Source organism: Muntiacus reevesi, chromosome 3 (assembly GCF_963930625.1).
Source record: "Muntiacus reevesi chromosome 3, mMunRee1.1, whole genome shotgun sequence".
Lineage (NCBI taxonomy): Eukaryota > Metazoa > Chordata > Mammalia > Artiodactyla > Cervidae > Muntiacus > Muntiacus reevesi.
Genome location: NC_089251.1, coordinates 112,814,692 through 112,842,234, shown reverse-complemented (window position 1 = coordinate 112,842,234; position 27,543 = coordinate 112,814,692). Strand labels below are relative to the sequence as shown.

At 41.8% G+C, this 27,543-nt stretch overlaps 2 protein-coding genes and 2 non-coding genes across 11 annotated transcripts in view; all 4 read right to left on the bottom strand.

Annotated features, from left to right (window-relative positions):
* The window catches only part of RCC1 (regulator of chromosome condensation 1), a 34,224-nt gene extending 29,595 nt beyond the window's left edge, over positions 1-4,629 (bottom strand). For both annotated transcript variants that reach the window (XM_065930202.1, XM_065930197.1), the window contains exons 1-2: positions 4,311-4,629; positions 2,728-3,780 (exon numbers count right to left, since the gene is read on the bottom strand). The gene's annotated coding sequence lies outside the window, so the exon portion shown is untranslated. The remainder of the gene's footprint in view (positions 1-2,727; positions 3,781-4,310) is intronic.
* On the bottom strand, positions 2,980-3,184 carry LOC136165755 (small nucleolar RNA SNORA73 family). The gene has a single exon (XR_010662737.1). It is a non-coding gene; the product is annotated as a small nucleolar RNA SNORA73 family (small nucleolar RNA).
* Positions 3,887-4,090, bottom strand: LOC136165754 (small nucleolar RNA SNORA73 family). The gene has a single exon (XR_010662736.1). It is a non-coding gene; the product is annotated as a small nucleolar RNA SNORA73 family (small nucleolar RNA).
* A 5,837-nt stretch (positions 4,630-10,466) lies between the features above and the next one.
* PHACTR4 (phosphatase and actin regulator 4) overlaps positions 10,467-27,543 on the bottom strand; it is a 101,017-nt gene continuing 83,940 nt past the window's right edge. For all 7 annotated transcript variants that reach the window (XM_065930188.1, XM_065930190.1, XM_065930193.1 and 4 more), the window contains 7 exons: positions 26,970-27,157; positions 26,047-26,200; positions 18,093-18,148; positions 17,583-17,644; positions 16,123-16,260; positions 15,454-15,530; positions 10,467-12,712 (listed from right to left, as the gene is read on the bottom strand). In XM_065930188.1, coding sequence (XP_065786260.1) covers positions 12,697-12,712; positions 15,454-15,530; positions 16,123-16,260; positions 17,583-17,644; positions 18,093-18,148; positions 26,047-26,200; positions 26,970-27,157 — 691 coding nt within the window. In that variant the 3' untranslated portion in view covers positions 10,467-12,696. The remainder of the gene's footprint in view (positions 12,713-15,453; positions 15,531-16,122; positions 16,261-17,582; positions 17,645-18,092; positions 18,149-26,046; positions 26,201-26,969; positions 27,158-27,543) is intronic.

Genomic DNA, 27,543 nt, shown 5'->3' with positions numbered 1-27,543 from the left:
CTTTAAGTTTTCTACAAACATTAACAATAACTCTCCATACAAATCCAAAAAGTAGGTACTTTTAATGTCCCCATGATTCCCAGGTGGCACAGTTGGTAAAGAATCTGCCTGTCAATGTAGGATACATGGGTTTGATCTATGGGTTGGGAAGATCCCCTGGAGAAGGAAATGGCAACCCACTTCAGTATTCTTGCTTGGGAAATCTCACAGAGGAGCTTGCTTGGCGGGCTACAGCCCATGGGGTCAGTCAGACACAACTGAGCACGTATGCATACATTCTGTGCAAGAGCACATGGACTGAGGCAGCAATAAGTTAAGCAGCTTGCCCAAGATACAGGGACTACAAGTGGTATTAGGATTCTAAAGCAGTCTCAGTTTAGCAACAGCTGATATGACTATCAAGGCCTACATGCAGAAAAAAGCCAGAAGAACCTGTTTTAGTCTACTGGAAGGTGTGTTGCAGCCTGAAGTTTAGCAGAAAGGTTGTGACCTAAATACTTCCCGACAGGTTTGCTTCAGTGAAAAGTCCCTCATGTTGGGAAAGATTGAAGAAGGGGAAGAGAGGGTGAGATGGTTGGATGGCATTACTTGGACTTGACAGTTTGAGCAAGCTCCAGGACTTGGTGACAGACAGGGTAGCCTGGCATGCTGCCGTCCACGGGGTCAGAGTCAGACACGACTGGACGACTGAAATGACACTTGGATACTGGAAGAAATCCCACCTAGAACCCTGCCCTACCCTGAGAATTTATACTAAAAACACTATTCAGATTTATTGTGCATCTACCATCCAAAAGCATTTATGTGGGAATGAGGCCAAAATGTGAACTGGACACAGGGCCAACCCTGGGGATACAAATAGAGTACCAGTTCACTTCCTTGTTGTAGATTTGGGTAATTATTTCTGGGTTTCCCCGTAAAAGCAGTCAGATTAATACCGTTGTGACTAACATATGCCAAGTACTTTGAATCTGAATCTGGCACAGGTAAGCAGTAGAAGTGTTGCTATTTGTTTAGGTAATAACTTGTATAGTGAGCCATACTTAATGGACAAGAACTTGAGCCAATGGAAGATAGTGGAGGATGGAGGAATCTAGGGAGGCAGTCCAAGACATGACCTATCCTTTACCCTCTTGGCATTGAATCTTAACATTCCTGTTTGTACCACAACCCAAGTTAAAAAATTCCCTTATACATGGACCCCAGTGGCTTCTAAACAAGGTATTCCACCTGCCCATCTTGTAAAATTCCCTTTATGGCCACAATGAATATCTACTCTACCTTCTAGAAGGCTCCCCACTAGTCCCCATCCTTCATGGTCTCTTTCCCATAATGCTGCAGCCTGTAAGAGAGCTTGACAAAGTTCTATTGTGACTCAAGCACATCCCTTTGACAGAGGAGCAGAGTATGACCTCTCAACACCTGTAAGTTTAGAGGAGTATAATCCCTTACACAGGTGGGTTTCCCAGATGGCATAGTGGTAAAGAAACTGCTTGCCAATGTAGGAGACGTGAGACGTGGGTTCTATCCCTGGGTTAAGATCCACTGTAATAGGAAATGGCAATCTGTTTTCTTGCCCGGAAAACTCCATGGGCAGAGGGGCCCAGCAGGTTATTGTCCATAGGGTGTTGAAGAGTCCAAAACTTGGTGATAGACTACCACCTTTGAATTCTCAACCCAGCAAAAAAAAAAAAAAAAAAGACTAACTCAAGCTTTTAACAAGGTCCACATTGTCAAAGCTAGTTTTTCCAGTATTCACGTAAACCATAAAAAAGGTTGATGATGCCTTCAAACTAAGGTGATGGACATGAGATGGACAGTCCCGTGGCCAGTAAGATCAAACCAGTCAATGTTACAGGAAATCAACCCTGAATATTCATTTGAAAGACTGAGGGCAGAGGAATGGGGCAACAGAGGATCAAATGGTTAGATGGCATCACCGACACAATGGATATAAGTTTGAGCAAACTCTGGCAAACAGTGGAAGACAGAGGAGGCCTGTGTGCTGCAGTCCATGGGGGTCACAAAGAATTGGACAGGACTTGCTAACTGAACAATGAATGCATTTCCCAATAGTAGTAGTACACAAATGCCAATATTTACCACAAGAGCTCAAGACCTTCAGTTACAGCAAAACCTAGCAGGTATTCACAGCTTGAACAGGAAGTTTGATTCACCGAACACTCACACAAAATTCCCTGGCTGCTTTCACTGCAGGAAATCTGGGTTTGATCAAAATCAGGGGACTAAGACTCTACCAGCAGAATGTAACCAAAAAAAAAACAAAAACAAAAAACACACATATAAAACCCCCCAAAAATCACACAAATACATATAAAGTCATCTTTATTAAAGTTCACAATTACATTAGAAATTGATGGATTTCTTTAAGACATGCAGATTCTCATGAGCACCTACTTTACACTTTTAAGACTGATAGAGGTCAGTATCTTAGTGTCATTACATCAAGTTTTCACCAGATAGGAAACCTGAAAAGGTCTCTTGAGGCTTCCAGGTCACTATACTCTCTAAGACCTGCCCATATGGTCTCTGGCATTTCTTGTAAATTTCAGTAAATGCCTGGGCAACAGAACACTGTAACTCTGCTGGGTTTTAAGGTACAGTTCCAGGGGTTAAATATACCTATACACTTCCAAATCTCCCAGGTTTATCTTCAATTAAGGTATTACTCACTTTACTTGGTGTTTCAGAAGGTAAAGAATCTACCTGCAATGCAGTAGGATCTAGGTTCAATCCCTGGGTCAGGAAGATCCCCATGGAGAAAGGAATGGGTTCCACTCCAGTATTCTTGGCTGGAGAATTAAGTTTTATTTTACTAATCTCCCTGTCAAAGACAGACTCCAAAGCTTTGCTAACTGAGAAATTGGTGAGGCTCTTCTCTCCTGAAAATGACATAAAAGAAAAAAGGATTAGATTCATTTGTACAGACTTAGTTCACTTTAATAATTTTTGTATACTGGATGTTTCCTGCATGGTTTGTCTCCTCAGTCATTGTCCATAGGACTCTTGAGAAGCTGTAGGAATATGCAGGTGCAGACTCAAGGCCCAGCTTCATCTCCAACGTTGTGGAAAGGGACTGTACATCACAGGGCTGAGCCCTATGCTCCCGTACGCCACCTGGACAGAGCCCAGGGAGAGTGACCTCCTGGGGTATCCACGTTGGAATATCTGAACAGCATCAAAATATTAAACTGAAGTTAGCCTAGGCACTCAGCTAAAACAATGGGCTATACAGTACTGTAAGCTCCATGGAATCGGCTATATTGTAGCGCAGTGTAACAAGTCTACAACGCTTTTCACAGAAAGGCTGGAATGTGGCAGAATTACTGTACCACTATTGAAGAGATTACATTTCCCTTCATCTCATACACCACCTATACCTGAACCAAGTCAAAGTCCACAGGATTATCAATTGCTTCTCACAAATTCCAAGTTCTTGTTAGCTATTGACTATTTTCCTAAGTATGCTGGAGCATATGCCCAATTTCACTTCTAATATCATAGACCCGAATCCTTAGTTCTCCCGGACTGAGCAGATACACCCATTACACAGCTCAGGCACGAAACTTTGCTGACTTTGGTTAAATCATTTTGTCAAAATTATCCCATTTGCAATATAAAAATTTTCTCCATCATGAGATGTGAAAATCAATTTCGTGGAACAAAATGAAAAAAAAAAAGCAAACACCGATAGGCCAAAAGTAATTCGTCGATCTACTCACCTCAAATCCAGCTGTATTTGGAATCCTAAACGAAATGCTGCAAAAGAGGGAAAAACTTAACCCAACTGCACAGCAAAACAGGTTAAAACAATAAAAAAAAATTCACTTCGGAGCAAACCAGATCCGGATAGATTGCTCTAGAGAGCTGTTTCCTGCATGGTTTTTCTCCCCAGTCATTGTCCACAGGACTCTGAGAAGACGTAGGAATATGCAGGCGCAGACTCAAGGCCCGGCTTCATCTCCAACGTTGTGGAAAGGGACTGTACATCACCGGGCAGAGCCCTATGCTCCCGTACGCCACTTGGACAGAGCCCGGGGAGAGTGACCTCCCGGGGTATCCACGTTGGTCACAGTACTTTAAGTAGCAAATGCAAGCAGTTAAGGCGATTATACAGTTAAGGACCCAAAAGTCTATCATCCAAAATTAAACATTACCCCCAAAGAAAAACTAAGTGGCAGCTGAGCCGTTTCTAAATCAAATACCCTGTCTGCAACTCAACTCAAGACAGTAACACGCCAGGAGGCGGCATAATGGCGCATAAGGAAATGAGGGCGCTGCGCACTTACGTTTTTCGGCGTGGAGGGCGGTAGTCCTGCTGGCCCTCGAGTTCCGTCGCCAGTACCGCTTAGCTACGGCTAAGACCGGCGGCGCGCGAGGCCTCTCCGACCCACGCCCGACAACCCTACCCCACCCCGTTTTTTGCGAGTAGCTGTAGTGGGCACGAACGCCGAAGACTCGGAATCATTCTAAACAGTGCGGTTCCTACAGAAAAGGCATACTGGCCGATCCTATAGCAAATGAAGCTCCCTCGAAGCGGTCAGTTGTTACGACTCACCTAGAAACAACGGGGTAGGACGAGAGTCTCTCTCGAAAAGACCCTAGAATCGCACGGAATCGGTATTTATAGCCTCTGGAGCCAGCGGAAGTCAAGAAAAATCTATTGCGCCTGCGCCGTGACATGCGCAGTTAGGGAATTAGAATTTCGCTATGGGTTCTGGGAACCCACTGCAGGTTAACGCCCCTAACTAGTGTCAGCCGCATCTCGCGATACTAGAGTCTTCCCGCACACCTTGAAGGAGCGTGCTGCTGCTCCACTGGAGTGGTTTGCTATTTCCGTGCAGGTTACAGCAAATGCGTGTAGGACTGTAGGACACAAGGCTTCCCTGTCCATCACGAACTCCCGGAGCTTACTCACTGTTATGTCCATCGCGTCGATGATGCCATCCAACCATCTCATCCTCTATCGTCCCCTTCTCCTCCTGCCTTCAGTCTTTTCCAGCATCAGGGTTTTTTCCCAGTGAGTCAATTCTTCCATTAGGTGGCTAAAGTATTGGGACTTCATCTTCAGCCTCAGTCCTTCCAGTGGATATTCAGGGTTGATTTCCTTTAGGATTGACGGGTTTGATCTCCTTGCAGTCCAAGGGACTCTCCAGAGTCTTCTCCACCACCACAGTTCAAAAGCATCAATTCTTCAGCGGTCACCTTTCCTTATGGCCCAACTCTCACGTCTATACATGATTACTGGAAAAAGCATAGCTTTGACTGGAGGGGCCTTTTAAAATTTGCTGTCTATGTTTGTCATAGCTTTTCTTACAAGGAGCTAGCATCTTTTAATTTCATGACTGCAGTCACCATCCGCAGTGATTTTGGAGCCCAAGAAAATAAAGTCTGTCACTGTTTCCATTGTTTCCTCATCTGTTTACCATGAAGTGATGGGACTGGATGCCATGATCTTCGTTTTTTGAATGTCGAGTTTTAAGCCACCTTTTCCCACTCTCCTCTTTCACTTTCATCAAGAGGCTATTAGTTCCTCTGCTTTCTGCCATAAGGGTGATATCATCTGCATATCTGAGGTTACTGATGTTTCTCCTGGCAATCTTGGTTCCAGCTTGCGCTTCATCCAGCCTGGCATTTCTCATGGTGTACTCTGCATATAAGTTAAAGAAGCAGGGTGACAATATGCATCCTTGACGTACTCCTTTCTCAATTTGGAACCAGTGCACTGTTCCCTGTCTGGTTTTAACTATTGCTTCTTGACCTGCATACAGATTTCTCAGGAGGCAGGTAAGTGAGTGAAAATCGCTCAGCTGTGTCTGACTCTTTGTGATCCCATGGACTATACAGTCCATGGAATTCTCCAGGCTAGAATACTGGAGTGGGTACCCTTTCCCTTCTCCAGGGGATCTTCCCAACCCAGGGATCAAACCCAGGCCTCCCACATTGCAGGCAGATTCTTTAGCAGCTGAGCTACCAGGGAAGCCCACTCTTGAAGAATTTTCCACAGTTCGTTGTGATCCACATGTTAAAGGTTTAGTATAGTCAGCGAAGCAAAATTAGATGTTTTTTCTGGAATTCTCTAGCTTTTTCTATAATCCAGTGGATGTTGGCTATTTGATTTCTGGTTCATCTTCCTTTTCTAAATACAGCTTGAACATCTGGAAGTTCTCGGTTCACGTACTGTTGAAGCTTAGCTTGGAAAATTTTGAGCAAAACAATGCCACTCTTCTCTGTTTTTAAAAATAGTTATTTTAATACAAATATATTATCAATTAATGTAATGTATTATTTTGAAATGTATCATAAATATTTTTAAATTTTCTCAGTTTTTAGTACAGTAAATATCAATAGATATCACCTACAGATACAACAGTTCTTTGGGGTTTTGCGTAATGTTTTAAATTATGAAGAACTTTCCTGGTGGCTCAGATGGTAAAGCGTCTGCCTACAATGCGGGAGACCTGGGTTCGATCCCTGGATGGGGAAGATCCTCTGGAGAAGGAAACGGCAACCCACTTCAGTACTCTTACCTGGAAAATCCCATGGATGGAAGAGCCTGGTAGGCTACAGTCCGTGGGGTCACAAAGAGTCAGACACGATTGAGTGACTTCACCTTAAATTATGAAGGAGTCATAAAACAAAAAGGTTTAGAGGAAGAAAGACAAAGAATTCTGCTACTTTTCTGGTGATATGAGTATTCAGTTGCTTTTCAATCACTTGTTCAATATTTCCATAGTGAATATGACAATGTGCTAAACATTGTGCTAGACACTGGAAATTGATGAACTACTTTTTCTGTCCTTGAGAACTCACAACGGAGGAAATAGACATGACAGCAAATTATCCTACTACTTGATAAGTGATGTATGGCATAAATATGGTATTCTGAGGATAGAGCAATTGAAAAATTGGCTAAAGGCTGAAAGGGTTTTCCTGGGGAGTTAAAATTTGAGCTAAAACTTGAAGGACTAGTAGAAGAAAGTGTTAAGTCACTCAGTCATGTTCAACTCTTCGAGACCCCATGGACTGTAGCCCACCAGGCTCCTCAGTCCATGGAATTCTCCAGGCAAGAATACTGGAATGGGTTGCCATTCCCTTCTCTGGGGGATCTTCCTGACCCAGGGACTGAACCCAGGTCTCCTGCATTGCAGGCCTATTCTTTACCATCTGAGCCATTCTTTACCAGCTGAGGGCTTCCCTTGTGGTTCAGCTGCTCAAGAATCTGCCCGCAATGTGAGAGACCTGGGTCCGATCTCTGGGTTGGGAAGATCCTCTGAAGAAGGGAAAGGCTGCCCACTCCAGTATTCTGGCCTGGAGAATTCCATGGATGGTATAGTCCATGGGGTTGCAAAGTCAGACATGACTGAGCAATTTTCACATCACTTCACTTCACTTACCAGCTGAGCCACAAGGGAAGCCCACGAATACTGGAGTGGGTAGCCTATCCCTTCTCCAGCAGATCTTCCCTTCCCAGGAATTGAACTGGGGTCTCCTGCATTGCAGGCAGATTCTTAGTAGAAGAATAGCAGAAGGTTGTAGAAGAATAGTAGAAGGGTGAAGTGCAAATGACAACAGCATTCCCGGCTGGGGAACTGGCGGGTCTGTGGTCTCCCAGGAAGGGTAAGGGGTCAGCTTGATTAGGAACATCAAAAGGAGAACTGCCTGGACTTCTCATGAGCATGAGTAGTAGTCAAGAGCTGAATAGAAAATATCTTGTAGTCCAGGCAAAAGCTTAAATTTTATCCTGTAGGTATCTAAGGGGCAGTAAGGTTTTTCTTTTTCTTTTTTTAATTTACAAAAATTTTTTGACTGTGCTGGGTCTTCACTGTTGGGCTCAGGCTTTCTCTACTTGGGAGAGCAGGGGCTACTCCCTAGTTGTGGTGCACAGGTTCTAGGGTGCTCAGGCTTCCGTAGTTGTGGCACACGGGCTGAGTTGTTCCAAGGTATGCAGAATCTTCCTGGACCAGGGATTGAACCCATGTCTCTTGCACTGGCAGGCTGATTCTTAACCACTGGACCGCCAGGGAAGTCCTAGGGGCTAGTAAGTTTTGAAATAAAAGGATTGCTATGAGTGTCTTTGCCTTTTAGAAAGGTAACTCTAGTGGCAATATTGGAGGATGGATTGGAGGTTATAAAGTCCTGTTAAATTATGCTGGCTTCCAACTTGAGTGGTAAATAAGGCACGAGGAGATAAAGGAACTGAGACTTTTCTGGGGTAGAGAATTCTGAACCTGCAAGGGAAGAGAGGAACTTGCAAATATAGCAATAACTAAAGTTTCAGATTTGGAATGCTGAACATAGTAATATCAGTTTCACATTTGGGATGCCAAACATATTATAATCTCTAATTCTGATAATTGATAAAGTAGGCGGTAGAGGTAGTGAGTAAGGTCCATAAATGAGGTGCGTGTTTTTGTTGTTGTTGTTAACCTCATTTTTTATTGAGTTGTGAACTGCTGCAAACACTTCTAGAGACAACACATGACCTCAAGAAGGTAATGGCAGTTTGAGGTCTCTTTGGAGGGCTAGTAGAAGGAAGATATGGGAGCAGGTGGAGCCCAGTGACTTGAGCAGTTGTGACTCATGGTTTCTCTTAACCCTAGGTAAAGGGTGGTATGCTCATCAAGACCAGCCTCTGAAGTGAAAAGTAGGAAATGAGTCATAGGTGGGGCCACCTGGATTGAAACTGGGCTGCTTGCCAGAGTGGAATGCATGAGCTACAAAATGTCCTGTTTTTGTGATGTCAGCCTAAGGCCTAATTATATCTGGTTCATATACAGTAAGTCCCTTTAGGGACAATTGGTCAGGATGCACTTGCTTTTTCTTGAATATTATGTAAAGGATGATTACATAATTTGCTTTGACTTTGGGGAGGTAACTTTACCTCTAAAGTTCTTCACTGGTTAAATGAGTGTATTTTTACTTACCTCCCAAACTAGGTGGGATTAAGAAAATCTAGAGCTATATAGTGTGGGGTTCACAGTTGGCTTTCAACTCTGAAGCTTATTCCTTTTCTACATTTCTGCTTTATTGACTATGCCAAAGCCTTTGACAGTGTGGATCACAATAAACTGTGGAAAATTCTGAAAGAGATGGGAATACCAGACCACCTGACCTGCCTCTTGAGAAACCTGTATGCAGGCCAGGAAGCAACAGTTAGAACTGGACATGGAACAAGACTGGTTCCAAATAGGAAAAGGAGTACATCAAGGCTGTATATTGTCACCCTGCTTATTTAACTTACATGCAGAGTACATCATGAGAAACGCTGGGCTAGAAGAAACACAAGTTAGAATCAAGACTGCTGGGAGAACCGCATGCTGGGAGGGAGAAACCTCAGATAGGCAGGTAACACCACCCTTATGGCAGAAAGTGAAGAACTAAAAAGCCTCTTGGGAAAAAAAAAAAAAAAAAGCCTCTTGATGAAAGTGAAAGAGGAGAGTGAAAAAGTTGGCTTAAAGCTCAACATTTAGCAAACTAAGATCATGGCATCTGGTCCCATCACTTCATGACAAATAGATAGGGAAACAGTGGCTGACTTTTGTTTTTCTGGGCTCCAAAATCACTGCAGATGGTGATTGCAGCCATGAAATTAAAAGACGCTTACTCTTTGGAAGGAAAGTTATGACCAACCTAGACAGCATATTAAAAAGCAGAGATTACTTTGCCAACAGAGGTCCATCTAGTCAAGGCTATGGTTTTTCCAGTGGTCATGTATGGATGTGAGAGTTGGACTATAAAGAAAGCTGAGCGCCAAAGAATTGATGATTTTGAACTGTGGTGTTGGAGAAGACTCTTGAGAGTCCCTTGGACTGCAAGGAGATCCAACCAGTCCATCCTAAAGGAGATCAGTCCTGAGTGTTCATTGGAAGGACTGATGTTGAAGCTGAAACTCCAATACTTTGGCCACTTGATGAGAAGAGCTGACTCACTGGAAAAGACCCTGATGTTGGGAAAGATTGAGGGCAGAAGCGGACGACAGAGGATGAGACGGTTGGATGGCATCACCAACTCGATGGATATGGCTTTGGGTGGACTCCGGGAGTTGGTGATGGCCATGGAGGCCTGGCATGCTGGGGTTCATGGGGTTGCAATCGGACACGACTGAGTGACTGAACTGAACAATTTAAACAGACAGACACAAACATTACTGACCTTCATCTCTGGCTACGTTTAATGTTCTATAACTTTTCTCCCTCATTTACTTCTCATTTAGGATGTTTAGCAGTATTTTAGGGACTTCCCCTCCCCCCCGTTTCAGCTGTGCTGTGCAGCATGCAGGATCTTAGTTCCTTGAGCAGGATCAAACCTGTGCCCCTGCATTGGGAGCATGGAAGTCTACACCATTAGGCTGCCAGGGAAGTCTCTGAGGAATCATTTTTAACCTACCTTCAAACTTCTGGAATGAGGTAGAATAGAAAAATGAAATACTACATACCAAAATAATATAATTTGTCCTTTTTAATTCTAAAATACATTAATAATTAATATTGATAGGAAGACTAATATACAATGCAATTATTTATTTTACAAGGAGATTCTGTACATAAGGGAAGCATCTTGAAGTACAATACAACAGATTTCTATTTCTTCTTTACATTATGATTGTGAATTATTACTTACATGGAAGGAGAACACAAAATCCACTTTATATATATATATTTATATATTTATATAAACACCTGAAAGGACTTGACTCCCAAAGTATCTTGTTTCAAAAGAACATGAGTGAGATGAAAGATGAATTAGATTCCTTGGTGGCACATAGGAAGTGAACAAGTAGCTCAGGAAATCAAATCCTGTTTCAAGCTTGGCACATTAAGGGAAAGGAAGGGAGCGAATGGGGTGTGAAAAATGTCATCTGAAGCCACAGAGGATGCTGGCAAAAGCCAAGTAGTCTCCAAACCAACAAGATAGAAAGGTTAGAAGAAATTAACACTTAATGTGTGTTCTAACAACTTTGTAGAATCATCTCTTTATCTTCCCTCAGTCATCCCGAACGTCAATGAGCTTGCAGGGGATGTAAGCGCAGTGTATCTCCACAACCATAAAGCACTTGAGAGTTACTGAAAAATCCAAACACCTCCCTATTCCCCGTATGGAGAGAACATACTACCTTTTAAGGTCACTTTAGCTTTGTTTTGACCTGATATTCTGATTCTTCAGCAAATCTTACATGGACGCAAAAGGAGGAACAGAGAAAAATCTACTGGAAGAGTACATACAGGACAAGGACTGGCAGAAGAAGTCAGAAGAAATCTATAAAATAGCCACAATTTTCTGAACATTCAGGGGAAAAAGCCACATTCATCAGTTTAATAGAAACTTTTTTCCCCTTCCACTTAGAATGGATAGGAATTAGAGGGACACAGTAAGGCATATGGTTTTCAACAAAAATTCAAAGAAAGCAACTGAATCGTCTGTTTCAGGAAATCATATTAATATATATTACACATATAAAAGGGTGTGGGGGCTGAGCCGATGCCCAGGCACCAACTGCACTGGCTGCAGCTTGGAAGAGGAGGGCTGAGTGAGGTGCAAGCTGCCAGACAGGGCAAGCAGGAGGGTCAGTGTTGGGAGGTAAGAGGAAGAGGGCAGCAGGAGAGGGTGGACAGGACTGAGGAACAGACAGGAGCGGTGGGCCATGATCTCGCCCCTCCCAACTGCTTCTCCAAGGACCTTTTTCTGTCTAGTCCCCACACCCCCAGGACCTTGCTGTGAGTCTGGCTGGACTGTGGGGGCTGACAGCACACGAGTGCTCCCGCAGAGTTGCAACTCTGCTTTAGGGGAGAGAATGCATCTGTTGGTTAGAATGATTTAGAGTTATCATCTGGTACAACAAAAATACAACAGTCTGAACAACTTGAGCCATGAGTCAGTCTTTTGCCAAGTTGGCCTTAATGTAAAGGCCCTTTTTTGGTTTTGTTTTTATATATAGAAAACATATATGCTGTCTCATTTTTCCAACTTGGAATCTAGTTGCAGCTCAAGCCTGTTTAACAGATAGGAAAAATGTTAAGCTCCCATCATTTCTTTAAGATTAAAAAAAAAAATACAAGTCAGAATGACTTGTGCCAAAAGAAGGAAATGTCAGGTCCTGAGCGTCTCCCGGGTGGGCTGCCTGAAGAGGACTGTATTGCCGTGTTACAAAAGTACAGTGCAGTGCTTTCGGCTGACGCGCTTCTCCCTGGAGATGGCCCCCTTTCCCCGAAGCTTGGGGGCCTCCACAGGTTTCCCCCATCACCAACGGGATGTGACGGCTAGAATTTAGCATCTATACCAGTGGGTCTCAAACAGGACAGGGCTGGTAAGGCCAATGGTGCAAACTGTGCCTTTAGCACAGGCAGTCATCGTGGGCGAGGTTCAACCAATAAAACTTGGAACCTGCAAGTGACCCAGAACATTGAGGCTGTTGAGGGAAGACCCCTCAGGTATGCTGCAATATTACAAGGTTCAAAAGCACTGACAAAACGTTCTGTTTTGCCCAAGGCAGCACATGAGAACCCATTCCAGTGAAAAGCTACATTCATTGAAGTGCTGTTCACCCCAGAGCTGTAGCCTAGAGGACTCAATCCTGGATGTGCTGGGAAGTGCTAAAGTCCCCTCCGTGTGTCTCTGCACAAAGAAGCGGCCCTGTGTTGGGGGGTTGTTTAGATTCTCTCTCAAACTTCAGCATCATGGACGGTGGTAGCTAAAACAAATGATCAGAAAGAGCCAAGTTACCAGATGTTGTAGACTGCTTTGCTATGACAGTTGACTCTTGAACAACAGGGTCCAACAACTGCACAAGTCCAATTTTATGTAGATTTTTTTCAGTAGTAAATACCACAGAACTATATGATCGAATAGGATGTATAGGAAATGGAACCATGGATACAGAGCAGCCACATATAGGGAGGGCAGTTATAAATCATATGTGGATTTTCAACTGAACTGCTTAGAGGGTTGTGGGCACCCCAACTTTTGCATTGTTCACAGGTCAACTGTATTATCTTAAAAGTAATGAAATGTTATGTTCTAATAAAAAAAAAAAAAAAAAAAAAACTGCCTCTCCTCCACTCTAACCCTGACATTTCTGTGGCATCTGATACTCCTGACCATCTTCTTTTCTTCTTGAAACTTCTTTTGACTTCTGTAACACTATGTTTGCCCTAGATTTCCTTCTTTTTCAATTGCTTTTCCTCAATCTGCTTTCCTGATTCATTTTCTTCTGTCCATCATTTAAATATAAAGCACTTTTCTCCGTAAGAACCACTATCTTTTCTCGTAGACTTGAATCTTTATATCTTCTTTTTCTCCCGGGACTCTAGGCTGAATAGCCAACTGTTTTCTAGGCAACTCCCTTCAATGTGTCATAGGCTCAGCATATATAATTGACTTTCTAGTTGTTCACTGTCTGTCTTCTTCTTTGAGAATAAAAGCTCCTTAAGGACAGGGACTTTACCTTATTCTCTGCTATATCCCAAGCACCTAGCACTGTATCTATCACGTAGTGGGTGCTGAATAAATATTTACTAAATAAATGTCCTAAACTTCACTGAACTCCTTATAGACTAATCAGTCCTCAAAAATCACGTTAGAAATTGAAGAGTCATTTCAATTACTTCCTTTAATTTGTCCCTGGAATCAAGAGATTGCCAAATCTGGTTGATTCTATGCATGAAATGTCTTTCAAATTTATCTTCCCTGGTTTGCACTAGTAGCATGCTCACTCTATTTCAGTTGCTTCCTAACTGGTCTCCTTGCTGCTGGTCTCTTCATTCTTCCAAATCCCCTTCCAAACTTCCACCAGGGTTTGTTCCCAAATACACGAACTCCAGAGGTTCCAACATCTTCACATCAGAGTTAAAGCTCTCCAGGACCTGACCATAACCCATCTTGCTAGTCTCACTTTACCATGCTGCCCCTGTCCGTCCTCTGCTCCAGCTCCATGTTCTGTTACAAAGAGCAGAGTTTCCTGCCTCTCAAAGTCCCACAAAAAGCTGGCACGTTTGCTTACAATCTTCCTTCCTTTCTTCTTCTTTTTTTTCCTTTCTTCTTTTTAATAAAACATTTATGGTGGTTATGGTGGGGCTAGGACTTCACTGCTGTGCATGGGCTTTCTCTAGTTGTGGCGAGCCGGGGGCTTCTCACTGCGGTGGCTTCTATTATTGCAGAACACAGGCTCTAGAGCTTGGGCTTAGTGGCTGCGGCCCCAGGCTTGGTTGCCCTCGTGGCACAAAGAATCTTCCCAGACCGGGGGTCAAACCTGTATCCCCCTACATTGGCGGGTGGATCCTTAACAACTGGACCACCAGGGAAGCCCCCTTCCTTCCTTCTCATGCAAATGAATTCTTTCACATAATGTAAGATGTAGCCTAAACATCACATTCTTTATGACTTTCTTGTACTGTTGCTCACTATGGCACTTTACTACTACTACTACTAAAAATAGCTAATACTGACACAGGCAGGAAATGGTGGAGTTGGGACATGAAACCCAACAGATTCAGCCCTCAGTATGACTGAGGCATTTATCATATTGACTGTACACAGTGGTACACAGATCACTTCCCAGCTTAGACTATAATCTCCTTACTGACAAGTATGGCTTGTTATTTGAGGTCATATTACAGTGCCCGGAATGACATAACTGTTGTTCAAAGAAACTGCCTTCTCTAATTCTGTCATAGTTCAGTACGAAAAAATTCTGTAGTTAAAATAACCATTTGTTCTGTATTTTGATTGAAAAATGTTTAATATTTTGTCTTCCAACTTTGCCTGTTCCTTCTTTTTATAGCAAACTGTAATTGTCATCATACCTTCTTTCATTGAGTCTCTTCTAATCATTGTTTTGAGATCACCTAGACACTTCTACTGATTCCATTTGAGGCTACCTGAGTCTTTATATGTGGGCTGGGGCCTTAATCACAACAGTAATTCCAAATCAAAATGCTTCTTGGCTGCTTTGTAGCTTTTTTCATGATGTTTATACAGTAAACTGGTAAGATCAACTGTGCTAGAAAGGGCTGAAACTAGAGCGGGCAGCTTCCTTTCCAGCTTAGCAACCATCCCGCATCTGTAACCTGGGACAGTCAGGTGCACAAAAGAGAGCACCCAACTGCTTTTAGTCATTCATTCCTTTTCCCACATCCTGGTCGTGCAAGTCAAGCATATTACTTAACCCTTTTGAGTCTATTTCCTCATTAGTAAAATGGGGATATGAACACACCTGGTATGTTTACTGCAAGTAATAAGATATAAAATACCATACTCCGAAAGGCATGAACTATGCCTCTTAGTTCTCATCTCTTTCTCTTCACATAGTCTTTGTACAATTAACACCAAGTGTTGTTCTTTTAACTATGTCTTTAGAATCCTTTCAAGCTGAACAACTCTGCCTTGTTTGCTTTTTGGTGGAGTTCTACTTAGCTTCCAGTATTTAGGTCTTACCGTGTAAAATGTTTACTCTCCTCATGAACTTCCATCTCTGAGCTTTTAAACTCATTTAACTCTTTCCTTATGGCAGCCTGTAGAGTAGAAACAAGAACATCTCAGATCTTCTGTCCGCTACAACAGCAGGAGTGTGCTCTGTCATCTGGCCTCCACTGTGCTTAACCAGGCAACCCAGAGGGAGGGAAGAGGTCCCGTGAACACAGAGATCTGCGTGCGGCTCTGAGCCTGACACACATCGCCTTCCTGACAACCTCTGTCTCATAATAAACCTGAGATCTCCAGTTAAATCAAAACCCTTGAAGAGCTCAAAAGAGAGACTGTAGCTTTTACAGTCTCCACAGCATGTAAAAATGCTTTCCCTGTTACAAAAGTGAAATATGGGTGATTACTAAAATATACCATTCAAACTCCCTCCAATGAAACATAACTCCTGTTAAAAAATATGCTTTATTTCCTTGCAGCTTTTTGTACCCTGCAATACAGCAGGGATTTTCTTTTCTGTAAGTTTTGGTGAAGAAGTCCTTAGTATGAGTTTTAGTTTGTACCTCTTGGTATTTTGTATCTTAGACAGTTAACATTATACAAGAAGTAGAAATTTTATGGTTTCCCCTTCTAGTTGATGTCTTGTATCTTTCAAATAAAGAGAGACAGACAAATGACAGATACCTTGTCAGCAGGGGTCAGTTTGGTCCAAGGTTTGTCAGCTCGCCGGTCATAATCATGAGCATCTGTTACTTCCACGTATTCATTAAACCTCAGAATCTTCCTGGCAAGTAGTTCAGCCACAGTTGGCCTTTGACTGAGCTGAAAGAAATGGAGGCTGTCAGTTCACTATGCCAGGAGTTAGGCATCAGTCATGCATTCAAACTGCCTCTAATCCAGAGCTTCAACCTTTTACTGCACAACGGAATCACCTTGGGACCTTTAAACACGACTGATCCCTGGGTCCATCCTCAGAGATTCTGGGTATCAGGGTATCAGAATTTGTTTGTTTTTTTAAACTCCATGATGCACAGTCAAGATTTAGAACCAAGAATTGCTATTAAACCAGTATAACCAGTGCTTCTCAAACTTTAACAGGCACACAAACCATTTGGGGATGTGGTTAAAGTGTAGATTCTGACTAAGCAGATTTGGGGTGGGGCCTGAGATTCTGTAGCTCTTACAAATCCCAGGTGATGCCAATGCTGCTGGTCTGTGGATCACATGTTGGGTAGCAAAAGGGTCCGGGCTACAAATTCATATCTAATCACTAGAAGGTGAATACACTGATTATGAAAGCAGTATCTATTAATGAGTGATATTAAGGGTGAATTTCCTTTCAACATGAGTAATGCCCAAGATACCAGATTCTGTAACAAAGTAAGATTTAAGGCTGAACAATCAGTTAACCTGCTCAATCTGAAGTCTTTAAGTCCTGTGACAGCCTTTTAGCCACCCGCAATCTATCAAGGATAATTCCTCTGGTCCTGGGGAAGGGAAGAAGTAGGAAAAATCAGGAGGAGGATGTCATGTTTTCTCGCTTTCCTGGGGATTCCTGTACATTTTCAAAAATATCTACAGAACTCAGACCAATTCTAAGAATCTACAGGAGGTAATTACCAACTAATAATAATAATGAGGGAGGCAAAGGAACAATGGCTTAATCCCAGAGTTTAATGGCTAAAACAAGCCTGCGACAGAAATGATTCTACCCTGATTTGGGACCAATGAGAAAATCTTACTGGGTTTTTCACACTTTTCAGGTGTAACTAAGGGTCAATTCAGTTGTTTCTCTCATTAGAATATGACCGGTTTGCCTTGCAAAATCAAACACTACACACGCTTCCTGTTACTGTTTCCATACTTCCGCAGGTTTTAGTTGATACCAAAATTCCAGGTCTACTAAAGAAAAGGTCAAAACTTGTGCAAATATTTACTGAACACCTTCCTGTGCCAAGCTTTCTTTAAGTAGTTAAAATAGAAAAAAAAAAGTTCTTATAATGCTGTATTGTTTTCTATATTTTCATCATGTGTTCTATTTTCACAGAAATCTATGGCAATTCAAGTCAAATTCATTTCTTTCCAGTCAAACAGGTCCTTCACATACCAGACACAGACTGAGACTGAACACTGGCGGAGCATACCTTTCTGGTGAGCCGACGTTTAATCTCTCGTTTTTCTGCCTGACGATCAGCTTCATTTTTAGCTACATTTGATAGTCAGAAACAAAGAATATTACTTCAGAATGGCAATTGGCATATCTAACTTTTCAGTGATTACACACAGATAATTTTTACAGGCTCCAAGTCAGAATAAATACTAACTCTGGAACTCAAGACAATTTTCTTGTCAACTGGTGTACTCAAACACTGGGTTGGCCAAATGCCCAAGGTAGGTGCAGGATACTATGAGACTATTAAAATACAATTTCCTGGAGCATTCCAGTACACAGAACAATATCATAATGATTTTCTGTATAGGACACTTGGGGAACTATATTCCTTCAGGGGGAAAAATTATGAATACTCCTTCCTTGGCTGGAATACTCTCTGCTCGGCCCTTGTTGAAAAATGCTTCTCTTTTCTGTTACGTATATTAAAGTCAGAAATACACAAATAAAATCTACACAACTTCATTTCCATATGTGGACTCACGCTGTAGTATGTTCCGTTGTTCTAGTTCTTCTGGTGTTGGTCTCTGACTCAGTCGTCTACAAAGGAGATAAATAAGAGTTTTGTCTACGTTAAATCACCCAATCCTGTTTATACAGATCTGTTTTTGGTCTTAGTTTATGTTAGCCCCTACACTAGAAAGAAAGAAAAAAATTTTCAAAGCTTTGATATTTCATTTGCTTAACTGATTGTTTATGAAACATTTTTCACACTGAAAGTGTTAATACATATATTACAATGTAAAAAGGGACTGTGCCAATAAACAGGAGACTAGCTTTGATGCCAACAAGTTCTGTCACCACAAAAAAGCTTAGTTAGACTGTGTAAAATGAACATTTGGACCGCTTTTGTGACTCCCAAACAGATCTGCTCCTTCAGCATATGGGTTAACACAGATCCTCAAATATATTAATAAAGATTCTGATTTTAAGGACTGAGATTTTATATGGGTATGTGTGTACATATACATATATAAATATTTGTAATGCTTCCCATATGACTCTGATTCCCCTCTTTTTACTTATTTATTTAAACTTTTACTTTTTGGTCATGCATTGTAGCACATGGGATTTTAGTTTCCCTAACCAGGGCTCAAACCTGTATCCCTTGCGTTGGAAGCATGAAGTCTTAACCACTGGATCACCAGAGAAGCCCCTCTCTTTTTTTATTTTGAAGCACTACTTTTTATTATTTATTTATTTTTGCCTGTGCTGGGTCTTCATTGCTGCGAACAGGCTTTCTCTAGCTGCGGTGGGCAGGGGCTTCTCACTGCGGTGGTTTCTCTTGTTGTGGAGTATGGGCTCTAGGACGCAAAGGTTCAGTAGATGTGGCCCATGGGCTTAGTTGCCCTGAGGCATGTGAGACCTCAATTCTCTGACTGGGGTCTGAACCTGTGTACTCCAGGGAGATCTTTTGATTTTAAACCAGTGGTTTAGGAACCACTGGAATTTGAAGTTGTCTCTTTTGGAGTTAAATTCTGTAAAACCTATGATTTCAATTTTGGTCCTCTAGGAAATATTGATGAAGTTTCTTATCTCATTCCCAAATCTGAGATGTTATTCACCAATGAAAACTTGTCACTTCTAGAATCAGAAAGTTCTCCAATTCTTACTCTTAATTATACATGAGGATTATACATCCTCAACAGTATCTAATTATATGCTAGTAGCTCTTTAGTTAGGGCTTCCCTGGTGGCTCAGAGGTTAAAGCGTCTGCCTGCAATGTGGGAGTCCGGGGTTCGATCCCTGGGTTGGGAAGATCCCCTGGAGAAGGAAATGGCAACCCACTCCAGTATTCTTGCCTGGAGAATCCCATGGACGGAGAAGCCTGGTGGGCTACAGTCCACGGGATCACAAAGAGTCAGACACGACTGAGCGACTTTAACTAACTAACTCTTTAGTTGCATGGAAAATTCCCAGGCCCATTTTATATACAATTTACAATTATATGTATTTCAGAGTTTTTCTTGTCTCTCTGAACAAGACCATCTTTTTTCAACATTCATTAAAAAACATAACACCACAGCTCTTCTAAGGTATAAATGATATACAATAAATTGCATGATTTGATATTCTGACATATGTATGTACCTGTAAAATCATCACTACAATCATGGGAAGGAACGCATCCATCATCCTTGGAATGATTTCCAGGGCTGCTGTAATAAGTTACCACAAACTGGGTGGCTTATGACAAATATTTATTCTCTCACAGTTCTGGAGGCCAGAGTCCGGAATCCAGGTGCTGGTGAGGCTGGCTCCTTCTGGAGGTTCTGAGGGAAAATCTGCCCCCTGCCTCTCTCCTGGCTTCTGGGGGCTGCCAGCAGTCCTTGGTGTTCTTTGGCTTTTAGGTGCGTCACCCCAGTTTCTGCCTCAGTCACCTGGCATCCGCCCTACGTGTGTCTGAGTCTCTGCGTCCCAGTTTCCCTCCCCTTATGAGGACACCAGCCACTGGACTGGAGTCTCCCCTGACTAATCGAGTATGCTGTTGTTATTCTTCACTCGCTAAGTCAGGTCCAGCTGTTTGCAACCCCACGGACTGCAGCATGCCAGGCTCTGCTGTATTTCACTTTCTTCCCGGAGTTTGCTCAAATTCATGTCCACTGAGTTGGTGATGCTATCTATCCATCTCATCCTCTGTCGCCCCCTTCTCCGGCCTTCAGTCTTTCCAGCATCAGGGTCTTTTCCAGTGAGTTGGCTCTTTGCATCAGATGGCCAACGTACTGAAGCTTCAGCTTTAGCATCAGTCCTTCCAATGAATATTCAGGGTTGATTTCCTTTAGGATTGACCTGGTTTGATCTTGCAGCCCAAGAGACTCTCAAGAGTCTTCTCCAGCACCACAATTCAAAAGCATCCATTCTTCAGCGCTCAGCCTTCTTCATGGTTGCACTCTTATATAGGTACATGATTACCGGAAAAACCACAGCTTTGACTATATGGACCATTGTCAGCAAAGTGATGTCTCTGCTTTTTAATGTGCTGTCTAGGTTTGTCATAGCTTTCCTTCCAAAGAGCAAGCATCTCCTAATTTTATGGCTGCAGTCACCATCCACAGTGATTTTGGAGTCCAAGAAAATCCAGTATGACTTCATCTTAAATTGGTTATATCTACACAGACCCCCTATCCAAATAAGGTCACATTCATAGGCACCATCTTTCCAGGCGGTACAGTGGTAAAGAATTCACCTGCAATGCAGGAGTTGGGGGAGACATGGGTTTGATCTCTGGGTTGGGAAGATCCTCTAGAGGAGGAAATGGCAACCCCCTCCAGTACTCTTGCTTGGAAAATCCCATGGACAGGGGAGCCTGGTGGGCTACAGTCCATGGGGTTGCAAAGAGTTGGACACAACAGAGCACGTATCATAGGTACCAGAGATTAGGATTCATTTTGGGAGGGACAACTCTATCTACTATGACCTTCTTGACAAAGTCTCATTTCCTTTGTAATCACTACCTCCCTGCCTCCAGGCAAACACTCATCTGCTCTATTTACTCTCAACCGTCCTGCCCCCAGGCAAACAATGACTTGTTTTATGTATAGTTTCCATTTTCTAAAATGCTATATAAAACCATACAGCAAAAAAAAAAAAAAAAAAACCATACAGCATGCACTCTTTTTGTCTAGTTTTTTTTTCACTCAGGATAATTACTGAGATCCATATAAGCAGAGGCATTATTAGTAGTTCATTCCTATTTACTGCTCTATAGTATTCCATCCATTCCTTTCCATTTCACATTATGCTCAAAATCCTTCAAGCTAGGCTTCAGCAGTATGCCAACCTGGATTTAGAAAAGGCAGATGAACCAGAGATCAAACTGCCAGCATTTGCTGGATCATAGAAAAAGCAAGAGAGTTCCAGAAAAACATCCACTTCTTCACAGGGGCTTCCCTGGTGGCTCAGACGGTAAAGACTCTGCCTCAAATGCTAGGAGACCCAGGTTCAATCCCTGGGTTGGGAAGATCCCCTGGGAAAGAAAATGGCAACCCACTCCAGCATTCTTGCCTGGAGAATCCCATGGACAGAGGAGCCTGGCGGGCTACAGTCCACGGGGTCGCAAAGAGTCGAACATGACTGAGTGACGCTCACTTTTTACTTCATTGACTAGGCTAAAGCCTTTGACTGTGTGGATCACAACAAACTGGAAAATTCTTAGAGAAGGGAATACAGACTACCTTACCTATCTCTTGAGAAACCAGTATGTGAGTTAAAAAGCAACAGAACCAGACATGGAACAACCGACTGGTTCAAAATTGGGAAAGGAGTACGTTAAGGCTGTATATTATTATCACCCTGCTTATATAACTTACATGCAGAATACATCATGTGAAATGCCAGACTTGATGAATCATAAGCTGGAATTAATACTGCTGGGAGAAATACCAACAACTTCAGATATGCAGATGATACAATTCTAATGGCAGAAGGTGAAGAGGCACTAAACAGTCTCTTGACAAGGGTAAAAGAGGAGAGTGAAAAAGCTGGTTTAAAACTCAACATTCAAAAAACTAAGATCAAGGCATCCAGTCCCATCACTTCACAGCAAATAGAAGGGGAAAAAGTGGAAGCAGTGACAGATTTTATTTTCTTAGGCTCCAGAATCATTATGGATGGTGACTGCAGCCATGCAATTAAAACATGCTTGCTCCTTGGAAGGAAATCTATGAGAAACCTAGAGACTGTATTAAAAAGCAGAGACATTACGTTGCTGACAAAGATCCATCTAGTCAAAGCTATGGTTTTTCCAGTAATCATGTATGGGTGTGAGAGCTGGACCATAAAGAAGGCTGAGCACTGAAGAATTGATGCTTTTGAATTGTGGTGCTGTAGAAGACATTTTTTTTTTAACGTATTTTTATTTATTTGGCTGCACTTGGTCTTAATTGTGGCATGTGGGATCTAGTTCCTGACCAGAGATCAAACCCAGGCCCCCTGCTCTGGGAGCATAAAGTTTTAGTGACTGGACCCCCAGGGAGGTCCCTGGAGCAGACTCTTGAGAGTCCCTTGGGCTGCAAGGAGATCAGTCCAGTCCATCCTAAAGGGGATCAGTCCTGACTATTCACTGGAAGGAGTAATGCTAAAGCTGAAGCTCCAATACTTTGGCCACCTGACAGGAAGAGCTGACTCACTGAAAAAGACCCTGATGCTGGGAAAGAGTGAGGGCAGGAGGAGCAGGGGGTGGCAGAGGATGGGATGGTTGGATGGCATCACTGACTCAATGGACGAGAGTTTGAGCAAAGTCCAGGAGACAGTGGAGGACAGGGAAGCCTGCTGTGCTGCAGTCCATGGGGTTGCAAAGAGTCGGACATAACTGAGTGACCAAACAACAACAAATGATGAATGATGTTGAGCATCTTTCCACATGCTTACTTGTCATCTGTATATCTTTTTTCATGATGTGTCTTTTAAAGTCTTCTGCTTCTTCCACCTTTATTTCTGTGTTTCTAAATTTTTTTTTTTTCTAAATTTTTTTTAAAAAGTTATTTTTTAAATTTCTTTTTGGCTAAGCTGGGTCTTTGTTGCTGCATGTGGGCTTTCTCTAGTTGTGGTGAGTGGGGACTACTCTCTAGTTGTGGTGTGCAGACTTCTCATTGTTGTGGCTTCTCTTGTTGTGGAGCACGGGCTCCAGGGTTTGTGGGCTCTGTAGTTGTATCGCATGGGCTTAGCTGCCCTGAAGCATGTGGAAAAAGTATCTTCCACAGAACAAAAAATTTTGATGAAGTGCAATTTATCAATGTTTTTCTCTTAAGAATCATGCTTTGAGATCATATGTAAGAAAATTTTGTCTGACCCATATTCTTCTAGAAATTCTACAGTTTCAGCTCTCATATTCAAGTCTAAAATAAAACTTTGTGAAGTAATTGGCCTCCAACTAATAAAATAAAATTAAAAAAATAAAATAAAATAAAACTTAATTTTTAAATGATACATAGCATGAATTGAAGTTACTTTTGTACCAGGTCCATCTGTTGAAAAGATCTTCCTTTCTCAGCAAAACTATCCTTGTATCTTTGTCATAAATGAGTTGTACATACATGAGTGAGTCTCTTCCTGGGCTCTTTCTTCTGTTCCATTGATTTCTTTGTTCATCCTCCTTTATGTCAATTTCTTTTTTTTTTTTTTTTAATGTCAATTTCATAGTGTTTAGGTAACTTTAGCTTTATAATATGTCTTAAAATAAGACAGTGTTAGTCCTCCAATCCTGTTCTTTTGCATAGTTGCTTTATATTTCTGACAACTGTAGAATCGGTTTGTCAGTTAAAGTCCACTAAGGGGCATTTTGATTGGAACTGCATTAAATCTGATGTCTTGATAATATTGAGACTTCTGATCCATGAAAATGCTATTTCTCTCCATATATAATCAGGTTTTCTTTACTTTCTTTACCATTATTTTATATTTTACAATGCACAGGTCTTATATAATCTTTCATCAGGTTTATCCACAATATTTATAGATTTTTTTATGGTTTTGTAAATTGTTATTATAAATGTTAATCTCTCCTATTTCTGTATTTCAATTTCAGACTACTCACGGCCAATGTTCAACAAGCTCTTCTAAGACTCTTATGACCTGGGAAAAAACTCAACGATGAGCAACTATCTATGTAATAAAGCAAAAAGGGATCTATTATCAAAGATTGCCATTTTTGGATAAAATGTACAATGTGTCAGGAATATAGTCAATAATAATGCAATATCTTTGTATCAAGACAGATGGTAACTAGATTCACTGTGGTGAATATTTCACAATGTACAGAAATATTAGACCACTATGCTGTGTACCAGGAACTAACAGTATCATAGGTCAACTATACTCCAAAAACCAAACAAATTCATGGAAAAAGAGATCAGATTTGTGATTACCAGAGGCAGGGGGTGGGAGAGAATGAACTGGATGAAGGTGGTCAAAAGGTGTAAACTTCCAGTTATAAAATAAATACTAGAGAGGTAATATACAACATGATTAATATAATTAATATATATGTTATATATATCAAAGTCATTAAGAGAATAAGTCCTAAGAGTTCTCATCACAAGGAAAAATTATTTTTCCTGTTTCTTTTACTGTGTATCTATAGGAGATGATGGATGTTCATTAAACGTATTGTGATAATCATTTTATGATGTATGTAAGTCAAACCATTATGCTCTACATGTTAAACTTGTACCGGGCTGTATGCCAAATATATCTCAATAAAATTAACAAGAAAAAAATCCCCATTTTAAACTCTAATTCCTAATCCTGATGACCTCCTGGTAATACTCAGTCACAGGTCTGCATTAAGACTGCCATCTTGGCCAACAGCAGAGCCTGATGTCTAAGGAAGGAGAGGAGAATACATTTTAATGAACAGGCATCCTTATTTAACTATTTTTAAGGACTATGTTAAGAGTTCCACCTTCTTTTCCTTACTCTACCTAGAGAAACATCTGAGGTGGGCAAACACTTGTCTGTATACCTGGGCTCTACTTGTAGTACATATGCAGGAAGCTGGCTTACATTCAGTTTCTCTATGCTTTTGGTTCCAGCGACTTGAAAAATATATTAATACTAACACTCTGAAAGGAGGCAGTTATGTGGAACATGTGAAATAGATACAATGGAAATTGTGGGTGTGATATTAACTGGGCTGGGACCTCAGGGCTGAGCAACAGGATAAATGCCAGAAAAGCCTTGCTGTCCTAGGAACCACCTGAATTCTTAGAAACTAAAATAAAAAAAACAAAACAAAACATACTTATGTCTATCTTGGGGCTTCCCTGGTGGCTCAGTGGTAAAGAATCCATCTGTCAATGCAGAAAATGTGAATTCCATTCCTGAGTCAGGAAGATCTGTTGGAGAAGGAAATGGCAACCCGCTCCAGTATTCTTGCCTGGGAAATCCCATGGACGGAGGAGTCTGGCGGGCTACAATCCACAAGGTCATAAAAGAGTCGGACATGACTCAGTGACTAAATAACACAACAGCAGCATGTCTATCTTACAGTATAAAGCTATGAGAGCCATCTAGTTCCTTAATTTCCAAATTCTTTGAAGATACCCATCTCTGTACAACATGAATTTTTTTAAACTATGCTATTTCTAAAATTAAAAAAAAAAAAAGGATATGTGAATGCTCCACCACCAAGTCTCTAATACATTCTCCAGGCCAGAATACTGGATTGGTTAGCCTTTCCTTTCTCCAGGGGATCTTCTAAACCCAGGGATCGAACCCAGGTCTCCCACATTGCAGGAGGATTCTTTACCAGCTGAGCCACAGGCAAGTCCAAGAATACTGTAGAGGGTAGCCCAGTCCTCCAGGGGATCTTCCCCACCCAGGAATCGAACCTGGGTCTCCTGCATTGCTGGCAGATTCTTTACCAACTGAGCTATCAGGGAAGTCCATATATACTGGCATAATCAAATTAAATCAATATATTCTAAGAAAAGGCCTACCTGATCAGCGTGTTCCCAATCTGGTGCCGGATTTCATTCCACTCCTCTTTGCTTTTTCGAGGCCAAGAATTCATGTTCATTTCTGGTTCACTAGGTTTGTGGTTCAACTTCATTGCCAGCGTGTCTTTCCTCTTCACTTTGTTGGCCAGAGCACCTTTGCACAAGAGAAAGAAAAACATGTAGAAGCTTCAGGCTCAACCTTACCTGGAGCTAGGTAAGACTCTGAACAAACATTATCAGAATCCCAGCTTTCTAGTTGGTCTCCAATGAGTCACCTAACATAGAGGTGAAGGTAAGGTTGACAATATCTAAAAATCTTTGCAGCAGATAAACTCAGATGGGTTAAATATACCTTTTCCCTTGTACCAGTTCTCTCTCTACATTTTCTTCTTAGTAAGAGTTGCTCGAGGAGGGGTCATTTAAGTAGGGGACAGTCTCTGAATTACAACAGAGAGGCATTCAAACTAACACACCTCAGAAGGTTCCTACTCCTAAAACTGCTTTCCATTTTCAGGAATCAGGATTCTACTATTCGCAGATGTGTATATATGAACATATATATTTTTTCCTTTGCCCCATGAACATAGTTAAGTTTATCAGGCTGAAGAGAGTATCACTTTTGTCTTTTCCACAAAGCCCAAACACCAACTTTACTTTACTCCACATTCTTTAATACCATCAAGATAAACATTTTAAAATCAAAACTGAACACATAAAAACCTGATTGACTCAATCTACTGGGCTCCCTCTCACTGGCTTGTATGACGGGAACAGCAGGGACAAGCGTCTTTCCCAGAGGCTTCCAACAGCAGTCAGCCAGACGACTCGGTGGGAGAGAGTGTCTGCATGCATGCATCTACACTTGCTAACAGCACACACAGCTGTATCTGTGAGACAGCCTTCTCCTTCTCCCCCTTTCTTACTATGATGGCTTTCATCTTCGTCCTCTTCATCTCGGTACTGAATGGGACCTTCTGAATCAGAGTCACTCTCTTTCCCTTCCTCCTCCTCCTGCAGACACTGCGGCAGTTTAGGAACGACTGAGGTAGATGCTCCATCTTCATCGAATGCAAATATGTGGCTTTGCTCCTCCTCTTCTTCATCGTCTGGACTAACAAATCAACACAGTTACATTTCCCTTTCAGAGACATAAAGAGTAATTGAGTTGCAAGTCAAAGAATTAAATAACTGTGAAAAAGTTCATGAATGAAATGTATAGTTCTTTTCCTTATTTTTTACAATCTTGCTAAGAAACTTTTTAGCAGCCATTAATCTGAAGGGCTCTGGGTTCAAATCCCAGAGCTACAACTTATTTACTAGATCTTAAGTGATCTAATTTTTCTGTAAATGGGGATGATACCTGCCTTGTTGGCTTGTTGTGAGAATGAAGTAGACAAATTCTAGAATGCACTAGTGAAGGGCACACAGGGGCTTGATGATCTATATATAAGATGCAAGTCTGCTTCGGTCTGATTAAATGAGAAGACTACACAGCGT